The following is a 17249-nucleotide window of genomic DNA, read 5'->3' as shown; positions in this document are numbered from 1 at the left end:
TATCAATTCATAAATTTCTCTACGGTAAACATGAAAATATTAGAATCTTATCGAGGCGTCTTCAAAACACAAAAATGGTCTTGATCGATTCTCGACAGGTTACAACTTAGAGGGTCGACTGTTAATTTTGTAAGAATATAGTAATATTATATTCTCTTAACAAATCTTCATACTCATAAGAAAGTTATATATATCATTTGCAAATCAATTATTAATAAAATATCATTTTTGTGACTAATATTACTTTTTTATGATATAAGTGGATTTGTATGAGTATATATCATTTTTCTTAAGAATATTGGTTTGAAAGTTATTTATTGACATGTAGATAAGTGAGTTATAGATATATAACTCATAAATATTTGAATGACACTCCTCTATTGATTATGAGTCCTTGTGTGACTTTATTATTTGTTTGAAGAAGTTGAGTTTTTATTTTGATACATATTAAAATAACGGTGAGGATTGTCTAAGCCTTTTAAATATTAGCTCGATCATATTCTTATCCGATGTGAACTCATCTCAACACGCCACTCCCATGCCCAAAATTGAACATATGGGGAATGTAGTTTGCAGAACTGGACATATGCCCGAAACATGTATATAAGTTAAGTTTAAGGGCACAAAGGTGTAAAAAACTTCGAGTTTGTTTTGCTTCACACTGTGTGGACAATTTGGTTAATGTGGAATGAAGCAAATTGTTTAGCTATATGTAATTTATAAGTTTAACTTAAATGGAGGTGGTTTTATGCTAGTATAAGATTAGTGTCTTATGATTTTATTCATTAGTGTATAGATTATTAGTCACGTATCTCCTTAGATTTGATTGCTTTAGTAAGTGACTTAAATTGAGTCCATCTTATGTATATAAGTGAGCATCCTTTATCTCTTTTGTCATAATTCATTATTTTTGTTAGGAAAAAAAGGGGATACAACAAATTGTTTTATAGTTTGGGATTCATAACAATAAAATAGTTAATTATGACTTATTTTCTAAAGACAGCTGAACTAATCACCTAACTTTCATTATCAAAGTCATCATATTCTAAGCATACTTTCAAAAACAGAGAAAATAAGTCAACAAATAAGTCACCACACTGAATAGGAGGTAGGGTCACTAATTTTATGTTGTTGGTGTAGTTCATTTGCCAGGGGGTCTAACTCAGGTGGGATATGTGAAACTGAATAGAAGTTACTTTTTTTTTAATTATAGTCTTGCCACCATGATTTCAATAAGACATTTCCTAATTCTAATGTTTTGGATGGAGATAAATGATAATCAAAGAGTAATGATATATCTTCCTACAAATTTTTCTATTCACAAGAAAGTAATATAATATTACTTTCTTGTAGATAAGAGGATTTATAGAAGTATATATTATTTTTCAATGGAAAATATATTTTTAGTATAAAAAATTGTCAATTTAAGTTGTATACTTATTTTTGAATTATGTTTTATAAATTTTATTACTATTTTTCTTCATTTTAATTGTTTAAGATAAACATCTAATATTATAGGAAACATGTGGGCAATTATATAAGTTACAATTGTTTTTTAATATTTTCTGAATTTCTGGTACCCACATATCTACTTGATTCAATGAGTATCCATGTGGACTGGAGAAGGGAAAGGTCCAAATGTGAATGAACAAGGTTGATACAAACTTTTTTTGGTACTATCAAGAGTATTTTTTCATTCTTTGGGTAAGAAATTAATCTTTTTTAGGGTATGTCATTATCCCTCCTATCAAGTGTTGCTCTCAAGAATCAATCGTTGACCTTTTAGTCCTCATGGAATCTAGTTGGGTCTTACGCTATTGGATCAACGTCTCGTTGGTTCTTATTTTAAAATTATGATATAGTAAATTAGTGTCATGCAAACATACATGAATGATTAAAATTATAAATTAGTTAATGGTGATGTGATCACTTAAAAAGTTATGTGTGCTTATTTTTTAATCTTGACAATTCAAACAAAATCTAATGTACATACTAATTGTTCTCATTTATCATATATGTTACAATTATTATATATATATATAGACAATGTTACTACATGAATTTTAATTAAAAACTACATTTACTATTAAAATTCAGAAACTTCTTTAGATATATATTAGATGTGGCAAAATTATCAACAATTCACAATACATTCAAATAAAAAAAATTAAATCAATCTATTAAAACTAATGTATATAATTCAATGAATAATTTTAATAATGGATGGATTTAAATACATCCATTATATCCAATGAATGTTCATGGATGCTTCCATTTGGATAAATATTACGTCTATCCAAAAAACAAACATTCATAAATGATGTCATTTGCTTTTCAATTTCATTGATTATCTCAATTGATCCCACTTTCTTGTAGTATTTCTCACTCTCACTTTGAATATTTTATTAATTTGAGATGTCATTTGTTTTATAAGATGAAATGAATATAACCATAATAATATTATTATTCCTTAACCATAAATGCATGAAATTTTATGATGAGACAAAAAAAGTCTTTTATTTGCATGAAATTTTATGAAGAGACAAAAAAGTCTTTTACTTTAAGTACATTCTTCTTTTATAAAGTTTAGTTGAGTACTTTTGATAAGCCATCAGCCACTGAAGCTTTCAATGAGGGAGAAATAGGACTATCTCCTAGGAACACATCAAAAATAGCAGAAGACACATTTGCAGATTCAATTGTAGCATCCACAGAAGATGGAACCACATTTGATGAGATAGAAACCTGAAATCACAATTAATTTTCTAGGAACATTATCTTGTAAATGAAATAAACAAAACTAAAGGAGGAACAAAAATAGACATCAATTATCTTCATTGTCTTATGAAAAAAATTTTAATCAAAAGATCTATAATTTGTAGGTTGTGTGTGTGGAGAGGACATCTTGTCCCACTGTACGTGCACTTAATTTGGTTGATTGAAAAAATATATTTATATTAAAAGTTTAATAATTAAGTGTTTTTCTGATCAATCACAGCAAATAACACATTAAATTACACACTTTTTGGAACATAAGATGTGATCTCCACGCACGAGTACATCTGCTATCCTACAAAGTGTGTCACTTGCTGTGATTGGTTGAAAAAATATATTTAAATTAAAATTTTAATTAACTATTTTTTTATCAATCATAACAAGTGACACATGGAATGACACTTTTTGGGATAGAAAATATGCTCTTGTATAAGTATAAGGAGCACATGCTCCCGTATGAGGAGCACATCTGTTGTCTCACAGAATGTGCCAGTAGATATGTCACTTGCTATGATTGGTTGAAAAAATATATTTAAGATAAAAGTTTAATAATTAAGTACTTTTCTGACCAATCATATTAAGTGACACATAAAGTGACACTTTTTGAGACAACAAATATGGTCCATGTGTAAGTAAAAAGACTTACAAGTAATTTGGAGGGGTCCACCCAGGTCAAAAATATAAAAGTTCCTTTCTTAAGAGGTTTACTTAGAAAGGTTCTGCTTAATGTGGACAAAGCAGTTTCTTCTACAGTTGTTGGTTTTGCAATTCTTGGTGATATGGCATCATTTAAAGCACCCCAGAAAGTTTTACCATCAACATCTCTAACCAGAATAATTTGCAATGATTTCTCAAGGGAAGCTGCAATGAAAAAAAAGCACTTTTTTATCAATTTAATCTATATCTCTCAGAGGATTGTAGAAAGAATAAAATGAATCAGTTCATAAGGTCATTACATTGGTAAATGGTCTTGAAAAGGGAAGAATTCCCTTGAATCTTATCTTTTGATTGTCCTTTCCAAGCATTCAACTCACTTATGATACTTTGATTTAGATATAGACCTGCAGCATAGACCTTGACACCGATAATCGCAAAAACTTTCTCCCTGTATCCTGAAAAATTGTTATTTTCCATCAAAGCTTATAACATTAAAACAACATGACAATTCTAATTTATTTGAACTTATTACATTCTAGTATTCCATTAGTCTTAAGAATGACTAACTACGGGCCGAAAATGAAAAGGCTGGAACGCAATTCAGATAGATGACCGTTAAAATAGAAGAGCTATCGAAGTTTATATTTGTACTAACTTTGATTGCCTCATGCAACAATTTACAGAGTTGATGACATTTAATTTCACAATGGGTTAGAAAGAAGTTAGTACCTCATAGTTAAACTACTCTCAGAATCAAAATAAAGTTTTATCTGAAAACAATTGTTCACCATATATTTTCCAAAAGTTATCAGTTTACCTATAATAACTGAATGATACAGGAACTTCACTTTGTAGTGCTTCTCAGAAGAAGTCGGAATTTCGGCACAAGATTCTTATGAAGTTAAAATGCCACAATCAATGGCATGAAATTTCTCAGTAAAAGTTTGAACGGGTCATAATTAAAAGTTCATACCCAGTAAATAAGTTCAACATGGTATCGACCCATTTATTTCCTCCTGAGTGTCTAAAAACATAGGATATACAAAATCAATTTTGTTCAGCATATGCATGTGAAATTGCTATAATGTATATGTTCTAATATTACTAGCCCAAGTTATGGTTGCAGTCATGTTAATCTTTTTTTCGCATTCTTGGAGCATTTCTATCTTCCTCTACTCTGAACGCCATATGATAGTATAACAACTTACCAGTTCCAAATAAGACTAATGAATCTGCATTGCCCGGCAAACTCAAAGATTTCTGAAATTTCACATTTGTTGCTGGTTCCACTACACATTCAGCACTTGCAGCTGCAATGATCAAATAGAACTAAGTAGATGTTAATTTCTAATATCAGTTAGCAAAATACATCGAAAGAAAGAGCATTCTGTAATAGATGATTTCTAATATACAAGTCTTCTTTCACATACTGTCCATTGCTAATATACTTGACAGTTAACACCACAACCCCCTCCCCATAAAAGGTATTGGGAAGTAAGTCTCATGACGCCTACCTCATTTTCTTAGGCATGGTTTAAATATATGTTCGATTACTTCTTTCATGATATCAGAGCCAGAGCCCAACTTCTTTCTATTTGTCATGGGCTAAAAGATGCCCTTTAATCGTGGTTCAAATGTAACCCTTCGTTTGGTCTAACAGGCTTCTGTGGAGGGGGCATGTTCAGAACTAAGTCTCACATCGCCTACCTCATTCTCTTAGGCATAATTTAAATACCCATTGGATTACTCCTCTCATTACCAATTAGTTGAGATGAAATCTTAACAAAAAGAAAGCCTCACCCACATGGAATCTATAATAGATATAGAATCGACTCTAAAAGTTGGTGCAACACAAAAGAAAAAAGAGTAGCAACCCTTGAACTTCGATTCCCTAAATTCCTTTCTGGATTTTCCTCAATGTGCCAACTATTAGTCGAAGAATTTCTTGGGAATCCTACAAGAGTGAATCATTCTTTTTTCTCTGACAGATGGTCAAAACTTCATCTGGGTTCGAATCCTACTGAGGTATAGGAACTTGGCAGAAACAATTATACAAATTTCAACCTTATCTTATTAAACAACCTGCCAATAGTTCAGCAAGCAAACATCTTATTCAATTGTGATCGGTTCTTGATTGTCTGAATCACGTCTCGTTTAACAGTTTATGCTTCCGACAGCCTTACCTTGAGACTCCTAATAGCAACCTAAACAATTTATACACATCTTGACTGCCAAAAATGCCTTAAATTTATTCTCTGTATCAAAATACATAAACAAGTTTCATGTCCAAGGACTTAGTATAAAAGCCAGATATTCCTACTACCTGACTTTAACTACATTTTGCTTCTACATTCTACAAACTCCGGGGTGCAATATAAAACGAGAAATATAGGCGTTTTATTTTAGGTTTATCTAAAAATGCTTCTAAATTCCACAAAAAGCATATAGCAATATAGAATCCTTGGCAGAAATATATTGGTTTATGCATATCTTATATGTCCTTTAACTCGCCCAATCTACAGACTAATTAGCTATTTGTTGTGATTGCTTCACACCAGATGCGAGGAGAAGTAAGTGGTATTATTTGATGTAGTGTTCATAAATGTAACAAGCTTTATCCATCTTCACATATCTTACAACTATTGAGGATAAAAAGTAACACCAGAATCTCCTACTTTTCCCTTTTCCTTTTGCTTTTTGGCCAAATTAAATATAGAGTAAAAACCTATTTTGGTCCCCCGAAATTTTTGTGTATACCAATTTGGTCCCTGAAAATTTGAAAACCCCAAAATAGTCCCAAAAATATCAAATGTAAGTCAAACAACTCATTTTTAGCACTTTTTATCACCCTTAATAGAGACTATTTTAACCCACATTCACGACTTTGGGTACTAGTTTGGTTTTTTAGTTTTTTCGAGATCAAATTGATAGACGTGAAATTTTTTTTATGTATGAAAATGGGTATTCTAGAATATATAATTACCTATGTTAGCCTTCAACCTTCAATTCAATATGAAAAAAATATTATTCTCTATAAAACCAGTTACCAACTGGATTCAAGATTTATCTTTTTAATTTAAAATATTATATTGTAATATGAACATCAATCTAAAATGCAGCACCAACAAATTGTTAATCTAGTGGTGTAAGACTCACTAAATCCCAGAAATATCAAAAAGTCAAAAGTTCAATTCCTACGAGAGTGTAAGGCGAGGTAGCCACGAAACCCAAAATGATTAGTTTCGTGCCTATAAGATGAGGAGATATCCTCGATAGAACCAACAAAAAATCTAACATGCAGTAGCATATGTCCATTCAAATAATAGAGAAAAATCCACTGCCATGCATTAATTTTAATATATGCAGCACAGCCATTAAAATTCATCACCCATTTCTGCATTGTTAAATTTCCAACAAACAGGAAGAAATAAACTAATAAGGAATCATAAAAATTGGAACTTGAAAAATGGGGTGACCACAGAATCTCACCAGAAGATGAAGCAGCAGCTGCAAAGAAATGGGTTTGCCTTCTACTACTACTTTGGAAAGAGAAATGCATAAGAGAAGGTGCAGAGAGAGAAAAACAGTGGGAATTGGTGAATGACAGTGTTGAATTTGAGATTTTTTTGTGATGGAAATTGAAGGTGCTGGAATTGATTGAGGGTGAAAGGCATAGTGTTGTAGATGCTGCCATAGTTCCAAACATTGTTTAAGGTTGGATTGTGTGAGAAACGTTCCTTAGTAATAAAATGTTGACATGTAAGAATGTTAGGATGAAGCAATCACTTTTCACAATTTATCTACATTTCTCACTTGGGTATTTACAAGGGTGTTCTAAAATATTTCTAGTAAGACCTTATATTACTATATTAACACTTTATTGGTAAAATGTTTTACTTATATATTCAATAGTTTTTTACGCAATTAATATATTAGCTATCATTTATATTTATATATATATATATATTATTTTTATCTAAGATAATGATTAAATATTAAACTTCTTAATGGACTAAAGTAGTTTATGGTGTAAGAAGAGAAATTATCTTCTTAGTACACTAAAAATGTACACTTACCAAGAAATTCCACATTCAAGTCTTTAGGTAATTAAATCTATTATAATAAGTTGTTTTAATTGGTATCATCCTATTAGACTAGAAGCTTTTGCAATTTTAACTTGGTTATAGTTAAGGACTTGGTTTTGCCCTATCATGAATAAGCTTGGATATGACCGAGTTTTATTTGGTCTATGGTTAGAATTAGGTTTAAAAGTTAGACTCAATCGATATTTAGGGTTTAGTAAGAGACAATTATGACCCAACCTGTCCTATGGTCATCAATTCTTCATGTTTGTATGTGTCTATTCAATTGTGTATAGAGTAATGAAATTTATTAGGCCCAAGATATCATTGATTTTCTAATTTTCTTCAGATATACATACAAGTAAATGATTAATAAAATATCTATATATATATAATTTCATATGTCAAATTACATAATCACAATAATAAGTAATATTGAGAAAACATTATCTAAATAAGTATGCATTATATTTAATCGGGTCTAGGGTCGAGCTTGAGTTTAAAAGTTGGACCGATCAGATTTAGGGTTGGGTTAACTTCATGTATAGGGTCGGTTCGAGTTCAAAAAAGTAAGACTTCATGAATAAGAAAGTCTTACCAGACCCAACCCAACCTATCTCACCCCTAGCTATAACATTGGTTAAAAGTTCACCTCGTACCCTAATGGAAAAATCGTAATTTACTAATATGTTTATTGATGGAAAGAATAGATATGTTGATGTGTGTCTGTTAGGTTTATTCAATTGTGAAGTCCCATATTGGATATGTGGGGAGGAGCGAAAGAGACGTGGTTTTAGTTCAAGACGTGGTGTCTCACTTGTGGTTCTCAACTCTTCCTATACTTCAATAACAATAGAATTCTCTGGTGGTTAGAGGCTCCTCGGTCGCAGTCTGGTCCAACAAGTGGTATTAAAGTCGATGGTTCGGTTGTAACATGGTGAACTTAAGGGGAAGTGGATCAGAAATGTGTGTGGTACCCATACTTGAGGGAGAGATTGTTGAATTTATTCATGTGTGAAGTCCCACATAGGATATGTGGGAAGGAGTGAAAAATTATATAAGTAGAAAAGGCCCATAGAACTAATACATTAAGGTTTTGGTTCAAGACGTGGTGTCTCACTTATGACTCTCCAATCTTCACATACTCGTTGATAACAATGGACTTAAAGGGAGCGGACTGGAAAGTGTGTGGTACCCACACTTGAGGGGGAGATTATTAGGTTTATTCAAGTGTAAAGTCTCACATTAGATATACGGGGAGGAGCAAAAAAGATTATAAGTAGAAAATGCATATGAAACTAATGCATTAAGGTTTTGGTTCAAGAAGTGGTGTCTCAGTTATGGCTCTCCACTCTTTCCATACCCCGATAATCATGGAATTCCCCGATGGTTGGAGGCTCCTTGGTCGCAGTCTGGTCCAACTATGTTAATGGTAGGCAACCCACAATTTGAATGACAAGGCTTAGAAATACCCAAGAAGTGAAAGATTAAGGGTATGTTTGGTTCTATGGAAAAGAAGAGGAAAGAAAATGAGAGAAAAATGTCATTTTTCATCATTTGGTTTCAACACAAAATAGGAGGGAAAGAAAAAAAACATGCATGAGGCTCACAAAAAACTTTTCTTCCCTACTTTGTGAAGAAAATAGAGAAAAGAAAGAAAACCATGAAAAATTACAAATTTATCATTCTACCATAAGTTAATTAAAAGAACAATATTTTAGGTGAAAATAGATAAAATATAATAAACTTATTATCTGTTTATATTTAATTCTATGTGAAATTAGTTTACTTAATTTTAATTTCATTGGTCATGAACTCACAAATAAATAATAATCATGTATCTTCGATAAAAAAAGTAGTGAAAATAAAAAACACAATTTCTTAAAATTAAGAACAAAATGACAAATAATAAATAAATTAAAAATACAAAACAAAATGTGCAAAAGTGGGATGATTATAAATATAAAAATGATAATCAAATGTGAGTTATGATTTCTGTAGATGCATTAATGAGAATAAAATATAGAATATTAATGATTTTCATAGGATTTTATAAACAAAAATTGTTATATTAAATTTGATAATTTATATATTATACAAAAATTGTTACATTAAATTAATATAAAAAATTATTTATTTATGTAATTTGTAACAACAAAATATAGTTTTGAAAACTAGAAATGGCTACATAATTTTTTATATATAAAAGTAACAAGGACATTTATGTCATTTTTGATAAATTATGTATGAATATATATTTTCTTTCCTCTTACTTTCTTTCTATTTTCAATCATACCAAATAACAAAATTATCATCTCATTTTCTGCCTTTTTTTCTTTTCTTCTATTCTCTTTCCTTCCACTTTCTTTCTCTCTATTTACTCTCCTTAACCAAACATACTGTAAGGGTTATTAGGTTCACAATACTACTTGCAATCATTAAAATCAATGATGAATATGTAAAGTTCACATCAAATAGTATCTAGATTCGATTCTAGGGAGAGCAAAGGTAACATCAAAGTTTATTGGTACCGAGATCGATGGAATTTAATGTTGAAGATGAACAACACTTCCAAACCCGATGTCATGTCCTATGGAGAGTATGCCTTATCATCATGAATTAAAAAAACATTCATATATTAAAGGGAAATGAAGTCAAAATTTCTTTCTCTATTGGTAAATATAAATATGATTATTATGAAGTAAAACTTATGGATATGAGTCATCTTTTGTTTGATATGCCGTATTATATTATCAATTGTTAGAATGTGGTAAGAGTCATGAAAAGAAAGCTTATTGATGAACCAAGAAGTGTATAAAAGAAAGCTTAAATGGGACGTAGGCACAATTAGCCGAATTTCGTTACCATATTTCTTTTGTTATTCTCTTATCTATATTCGCTTTACTATTTGATTGTTTGCTTGTTCCCAACAGGATGAAAGGGAAAGATTTCATAATTATAAAATATATTTGTGAGATGGTTCTTAAGACCTTCATTTTTCTCATTCCCCTCTTAAAATTAACTCACAAACATGCCCTAAAAATCAACTATGTGCATATCTAATTAAGACAAGGTCTAAATAGGATGGGATGGGGTTGGCACAATATATGTATGAATGGAAATATGTGATTATGATATAATTTACCTATGACTTTATAATTTTGCAATGATGTGAGAACTAACCAATATTCAACTAGTTATTGAAAGCTTATTCAAATAGAAATAGTTTGAGTGTCCCACTCTTAACTACATGTCCAAGAGACTAAAAATGAAAACAATGCAAATGCAACACTAAGAAACTAATCTAGTATCTTCGTAGGTTGAATTATATTCCTAAAATTTAATTTTGAGTATTCCCCACAATGTTTTTCACTAAGTCCCCATTCTCCACGTAAATCAAGCCAATCTATCATGGTGTATATGGCAAAAATGCAAAAGCCATATGCAATGTAAATGATATGTTTCAATGTTAGTATCATGCTAGATAGATAAAGGGCATGAATGTAACCCTGGTAGACAAGTTACATAAAAGAGTCTCATATAGTTTTTTCTTCTAAATATCTTCGCCCCTCCAACCCTTTCAAATAACATAAAGGTGTCTCACATAATATTTTCTTCTAATTTATACATCATTTTAATTTAAGTGACTAGACTAATATTTCATTATTTTCACTCCATTTTTTAATCTTCCAAAAAATCATAAATGAATCTCACAATCTACTTACATTTCTCTTTCTCCCTTTTATAGTTGTTTTTCTTACACTGGTTGAGAGAAAATAGAAAGAAAGTGGAAGGAAAGAGAATAGAAGGAAAGAAAAAAAAGTAGAAAATGAGATAATAATTTTGTTGTTTGAATGATTGAAAATAGAAGGAAAGTAAGAGGAAAGAAAATATATATTTATACATAATTTATCAAAAATGACATAAATATCCTTGTTACTTTTATATATAAAAAATTATGTAGTATTTCTAGTTTTCAAAACTATATTTTGTTGTTACAAATTACATAAATAAATAATTTTTGTTTATAAAATCCTACGAGAATCATTAATATTCTATATTTTATTCTCATTAATGCATCTAAAGAAATCATAACTCACATTTAGTTACCACTTTATATTTATAATCATCTCACTTTTGCATATTTCGTTTTGTATTTTTAATTTATTTATTATTTGTCATTTTATTCTTAATTTTAAGAAATTATGTTTTTTATTTTCACTACTTTTTTTATTGAACATACATGATTATTATTTATTTGTGAGTTCATGACCAATGAAATTAAAATTAAGTAAACTAATTTCATATAGAATTAAATATAAACAAATAATAAGTTTATTATATTTTATCTATTTTCACCTAGAATATTATTCTTTTAATTAACTTATGGTAAAAGGATAAATTTATAATTTTTCATGGTTTTCTTTCCATTCTCCATTTTCCTCACAAAGGAAGGAAGAAAAAACATTTGTAGGTCTCATGCATGTTTTTTTCTTTCCCTCCTATTTTGTGTTGAAACCAAATGATGGAAAATGATAGTTTCCTCTCATTTTCTTTTCTCTTCTTTTCCATAGAACCAAACATACCCTTAAGATATTTTACATATTTGCTAAGGAAAGTTTCTTGAATAAGATATAACTGCAAAAGAAGTTAACATAATGATAACAGAATATGACAAGTTAGGTAAATATAGTTTAAAAAGCAAATATTTTCTCAAAAGAAATTAATCATTATTATGTGACAAATTAAAAAATACTTTTACAAAATTTTAGCATAAATTACATTAACACCCTTTTAAAATTACATAAATCATTTATTTTTTTGTACTTACAATATATATACATTAATTGACTATCTCACGGGATAATTAAGTGTAATCTTTTAAACAAAAAAATATATTGAGTATAAATAAATGTAATCTTTTAATGAGATGTTGTTTAAATTATTCTTATATTATTTTGTAACGAACCAAAAATGAAGAAAACACATTGATATTTATATTATTTGGACTTGTCTACCATATTGTATTTAAGTTAATTACAATTATAAAAAAAATTATGTTTAAAATATTACACTTATCATTAATACATGAGTAGTCAATATAATGTATGAATATAAATTATGGATGACTTGTGTAAATGAAAAAAGATAGAGTAATTTGTATAATTTCACTAAATATAGTACATATAAATAAAAACTAACATTGGGCCTTGAATAACATGAAGTAATAAAACTTGACCCACCATTTCAGCTCACACATTATCCTAAATTCATATGTCTGAAGCAACATGCATGAGTCACAGATTTCATTCTCTTCCAAACTGATAAGAAACCAAACACTTTAGTCTTATGTGGTCTCTTAGGATCCACTCACTTAACTCCAACTTCTTCTGTTCCTTCATCAACACTTTAATATTGTGACCCATAAAATTACACCCTTTGTTTTCATTATATTGTTCATTGTTTCTTCTTTTTCTACCATATCTTATAACTCAACTTCATTTCTGCCACTTTGAATCTACTTAGAGGGAATTTCACTTCATTTCCCATCTGGGTTTTGTTGATTGGTATTGGAACTTGATTATTTTCTATCTAACTTGTCAGAATGATGTCATTGACAAGTAAAAGCATTGATTTTGTTGGGAAAAACTTGATTTTTGGTGGTTCTTGTTCTAATGCTTCTTTTGATAGTTACATAGTGAGGAATTATGCAAAGGTGAATGGAGGTAGTAGAATGGTTTGGTGCAAGAGGAGGAGCACTCAATGTGGTGTTTCTTCTATTATGAAGATTGTAGAACCAACATTGAACGGTATGAGATTTTGTCAATGAAATTGTTTTGTAAACTTGCTTCATATTGCTAGATTGATATAAATGCTATTGATGCTCCAAATTGTATATTCAAAATCTTTATTAACCAGTCATGAATTTATATTATGTTACAAATTTATGATTAGTTCTTGAGGAGTGTGGACAAACAATTGAAAGTATCAATAATAGTGCCCTAGTTTAATTGAATTGATATTGGTGTTGGTTATTGCAGTGGAAGTACTTGGTAGTAAAAATTTGGTTTATTTTTTTTGCATAGGTGGAACTCAAGCAATTCAAGGCCTTAATGGATTGGACTTGAAGAGTTACTCTGACGCCCCTATTTCCCCGGCTCAGTTGTTTGATGTGGTTGCTGATGATCTGAAAACACTCAATAGGAACCTTCAGTCGGTAAGTGACGATTTTCGTGGATTCATGTTTGTGCTGTTATTTTTTACTAACTATTGAGATTAAGTTATAAATGCTCCTTTGCCATTTGGTTAAGTGTTGTATTGTTTCATTATGACTGATGTCGCCTTCACAGGGATCAGAAAAATGTGAACTTTCTAATAGAATGAAACATGGGGCATATAACCATTTGAAATATATCTTTGTTCTGTGATTCAACCCAACTCATTACATTCTATGCTTATTGTTGTTATTAACTCTTATTGAATTTCTTATTTTTGCTTTGTTTGACAACCTCATGTTTCTCTTGATTCTAGTTCTCAAGTTATTGTGTTTCGGGATTAACATTATTAAATTTAAGTTTTTTTAAATGAGATTGGATATAATTTTGAATGTCTTGTAATTTGTTTTTACAGTGACTGAAGTCACAAACCAGTTGTTTATTTGTATCTTTTATAAGAAAGTCGATCAATACAATTGGTACCACTGCCAAGTCCTGTTCATTCTCTGTGCCTGATGAACCTACTTGCCTCATAGTTTCTTGTACTTCGTGAACACCGAATTTAAGACTTTTAATATATCTGATGAAGATGCTCTGATAGATTGTAGGTGCAGAGAATCCAGTTTTAATGTCGGCAGCTGAGCAGATATTTAGTGCTGGTGGGAAGAGGATGAGACCGGCTCTCGTGTTCTTGGTCTCAAGAGCGACAGCAGAGCTACTTGGCTTGAAGTAAGTATAGAATACTCTTCTGATTCACTTCTCATATGCATGCACACAAAAGCTCTTTGCCTGTTCTGAGAATTCTTTGCTTATGAGTTCTGACAGTAGAAGTTGAATGCCTTTTTTTCTTTCCAAATGTGTTACTCCAGTGAACTTACTGTAAAGCATCGACGTTTAGCAGAGATAATTGAAATGATTCATACTGCAAGTTTGATACACGACGATGTATTAGATGAGAGTGACCTACGGAGAGGTAAGCCTCTGACCATTACTTTGGAATACCCATTTAATTTTATTGACATCACTTTAGATTTATGATTAAATGCATTGTTTGGCAAGGTGCTTACTATGAAGTAATTTTCTCATAAAGTGAGGTTGTTTTGAGATTCTGTACGCCCCATGTGTCAAAGCAGTGATGGTTAGGTATTGTATTATGCTTGATATTTGTTTCAGGAAAGTCTTTGATCTGATCCACAACTTTGTTATTCTCTGATGATTTCATCAGAGTGATAAGAGCAGTTTGCATTTGACTCAGAAAAGTATGTCTTGAAAAAGGGAGACAAAGTTAGAGAAAATAAACAATAGAACTATACTAGACTATGATACCATTAGAAGCTTCTCGGTTTTTTACGTCTTGGAGTGGACTTGCTAGCTATACATTACATATTAATGATGAATAAAGAACTCAACCTTTGTCATTTTTGTTTTGTATTATCTGATGAGCCAATCCCTGCTAGGGTACCAGACCAAAAGAAATGAAGTAAAATGGATAAAACAATAAAACTGCACCGTGGCAACTAAGAAGTGTATCCTTGGTGAAACTATAGCGTAACTAAATTGCTTACTACAAAAAAGCTTTAGTGAAATACCCCTTTTCAATTGGTTGTTGGTGCCATGCCATTCTAATATTCTGTGGAATAGAATTGAGAACTGAGAGGATAAGTTTCTCATCACATTTGGATGGTCAACTGTGTCCACTTTCAAATGTTTCTAGTACCATTGACGGAAATTCAATTGAAAAATAGAAAACATTGCAGGTTTTTCAAACATTCACATGTGACATATATTGCTTCAATTGAACTTGAACTTTTCGGTTCCAGCCTTAATATATTCATATTGTTACTCATTGGCATTGCGTGCTAAATGAACTCATATTCTATGATAGAAACCTTAAAATAGCATAATTGAGAATTGAACATGAATGCTCTTTGTATGCATCTTTACATACCACAGTAGGTAGAAGTCGAAAGCTACCTTTCGCCTTCTTGAAGAGTTTGTCTATCAGCATTTTTAGTTCAAGTCTGTTACACTAGATTTCTTGGTTTCAGTTTCTCTTTATTTGAACTCTATGTTATTGCTATATATTTATAGGGAAGAAAACTGTTCATCAACTGTTTGGAACAAGAGTGGCAGTGTTGGCTGGAGATTTCATGTTCGCACAGTCATCATGGTATTTAGCCAACCTCGAAAACATTGAAGTTATTAAACTTATCAGTCAGGTGAATTGCTTCATCATACCCTTATAAGAAATTTCCATCTTTTACTTGTATACTTAGATCCATTTGTGAGTTGAATTTTGGAGGGGAAGGAAGAGAAGGCTTTAGAGCCAGGAAATAGATTTATGAGACGGCTCTGAAGCCTTCCCTTTCCCTTCAAAACCCAACTTGCAAATGGACTCTTAAAGTCATTATTCCATCAGTGATTGCTGCATTTGAAGCCAGTAATTTACTAGAAGTATCAAGAGATACATAATTTCCATTTTCTGTTTTGAAGTTTTTGTTGTTGCCTCTCAAATTTTTGAGTAACTGTTTTGTTCTTTAACAGGTGATTAAAGACTTCGCGAGTGGTGAAATAAAGCAAGCTTCTAGCTTGTTTGATTGCGATGTTCAACTCGACGAGTATCTAGTTAAGAGTTACTATAAAACAGCTTCCTTGATTGCTGCCAGTACAAAAGGTGCAGCAATTTTCAGCGGTGCTGACAACATCATCACTGAGAAAATGTACGAATATGGAAAGAATCTCGGTCTGTCCTTCCAAGTTGTGGATGACATATTAGATTTCACACAATCAGCAGAGCAACTAGGAAAGCCTGCTGCAACCGACCTTTCCAAAGGTAACCTGACTGCACCAGTTATTTTTGCATTGGAGAAAGAACCGAAATTGAGGGATATCATTGAGTCTGAATTTAGTGAGCCTGGTTCCCTCGATGAGGCCATCGAATTGGTCAAGAGCTGTGGGGGCATTGAAAGGGCGCAAGAGTTGGCAAAAGAGAAAGCTGATCTTGCTCTTCAAAATCTCCAATGCCTTCCTCAGAGCGCGTTTCGTTTAGCTCTTGAGGATATGGTTGCATACAATCTTCAACGGATTGCGTAAGCATGTGCATGCTGTGGACACATTCTGTGTATTAAGAAGATCAGAAAGATAAAATAAAAAAAGCATTCTTTGGTCTTAATATAAAGGATGATACTGAAATTCTTGACATTTGATCTTTTATTATGTTCAAGAATTTTCAGCAATTCCTTTAAATGCTTCCCCCATGAGCTAGTTTTGGGTACTAATATATAGACATTGAAGGACTAAGCAAACATACCTCATAATTTAATGTATATTTTCAGCTACATGCAAAGTTGAAGTACAAGGAAAATAATATTATTCCATTTTCCATTCACAACATTACATTCTTAATCTCATTCTTCTTTTTTCTAGGATCAGTAAGGGAAGGAAAAGGTGATAATTTTCTACTTTTTTTTTTGTTTATTTGTAGGTTGTAGTTTTCCTAGAGTTTAAAATTCAGAAAACT

At 31.0% G+C, this 17249-nt stretch overlaps 2 protein-coding genes across 3 annotated transcripts; one reads left to right on the top strand and one right to left on the bottom strand.

The window, feature by feature from the left end:
- LOC109355894 (fatty-acid-binding protein 3, chloroplastic) lies at positions 2501–7205 on the bottom strand. 2 transcript variants are annotated; one of them, XM_019599164.1, is made up of 6 exons: positions 6922–7205; positions 4641–4742; positions 3732–3887; positions 3422–3636; positions 2591–2745; positions 2523–2559 (listed from the first exon to the last, which is right to left on the bottom strand). In XM_019599164.1, the coding sequence occupies exons 1-6, from the start codon at positions 7136–7138 to the stop codon at positions 2556–2558; spliced, it is 849 nt and encodes a 282-aa protein (XP_019454709.1). In that variant the 5' UTR covers positions 7139–7205; the 3' UTR covers positions 2523–2555. The 2 variants fall into 2 exon arrangements, with proteins under 2 accessions (XP_019454708.1, XP_019454709.1); XM_019599163.1 differs by having other exon boundaries at positions 2501–2745; positions 6922–7203.
- Positions 12793–16871, top strand: LOC109357382 (probable solanesyl-diphosphate synthase 3, chloroplastic). The gene is made up of 6 exons (XM_019601313.1): positions 12793–13324; positions 13601–13731; positions 14331–14458; positions 14599–14702; positions 15821–15948; positions 16274–16871. The coding sequence occupies exons 1-6, from the start codon at positions 13120–13122 to the stop codon at positions 16820–16822; spliced, it is 1245 nt and encodes a 414-aa protein (XP_019456858.1). The 5' UTR covers positions 12793–13119; the 3' UTR covers positions 16823–16871.

The sequence above is a fragment of the Lupinus angustifolius genome, chromosome LG09 (assembly GCF_001865875.1).
Source record: "Lupinus angustifolius cultivar Tanjil chromosome LG09, LupAngTanjil_v1.0, whole genome shotgun sequence".
NCBI classification, from domain to species: Eukaryota; Viridiplantae; Streptophyta; class Magnoliopsida; order Fabales; family Fabaceae; genus Lupinus; species Lupinus angustifolius.
This window is presented reverse-complemented; position numbering and strand designations above follow the sequence as displayed.

Coding starts and splice junctions, on each gene's coding strand:
- LOC109357382 (XM_019601313.1), top strand. CDS start 13,120: ATGATGTCATTGACAAGTAAAAGCATTGATTTTGTTGGGAAAAACTTG. Junction 13,325..13,600: donor TGTAGAACCAACATTGAACG/GTATGAGATTTT, acceptor TTTTTTGCATAG/GTGGAACTCAAGCAATTCAA. Junction 14,459..14,598: donor GCAGAGCTACTTGGCTTGAA/GTAAGTATAGAA, acceptor GTGTTACTCCAG/TGAACTTACTGTAAAGCATC.
- LOC109355894 (XM_019599164.1), bottom strand. CDS start 7,138: ATGTTTGGAACTATGGCAGCATCTACAACACTATGCCTTTCACCCTCA. Junction 3,637..3,731: donor TTTCAAGACCATTTACCAAT/GTAATGACCTTA, acceptor TTTTCATTGCAG/CTTCCCTTGAGAAATCATTG. Junction 2,746..3,421: donor TGGACCCCTCCAAATTACTT/GTAAGTCTTTTT, acceptor TTGTGATTTCAG/GTTTCTATCTCATCAAATGT.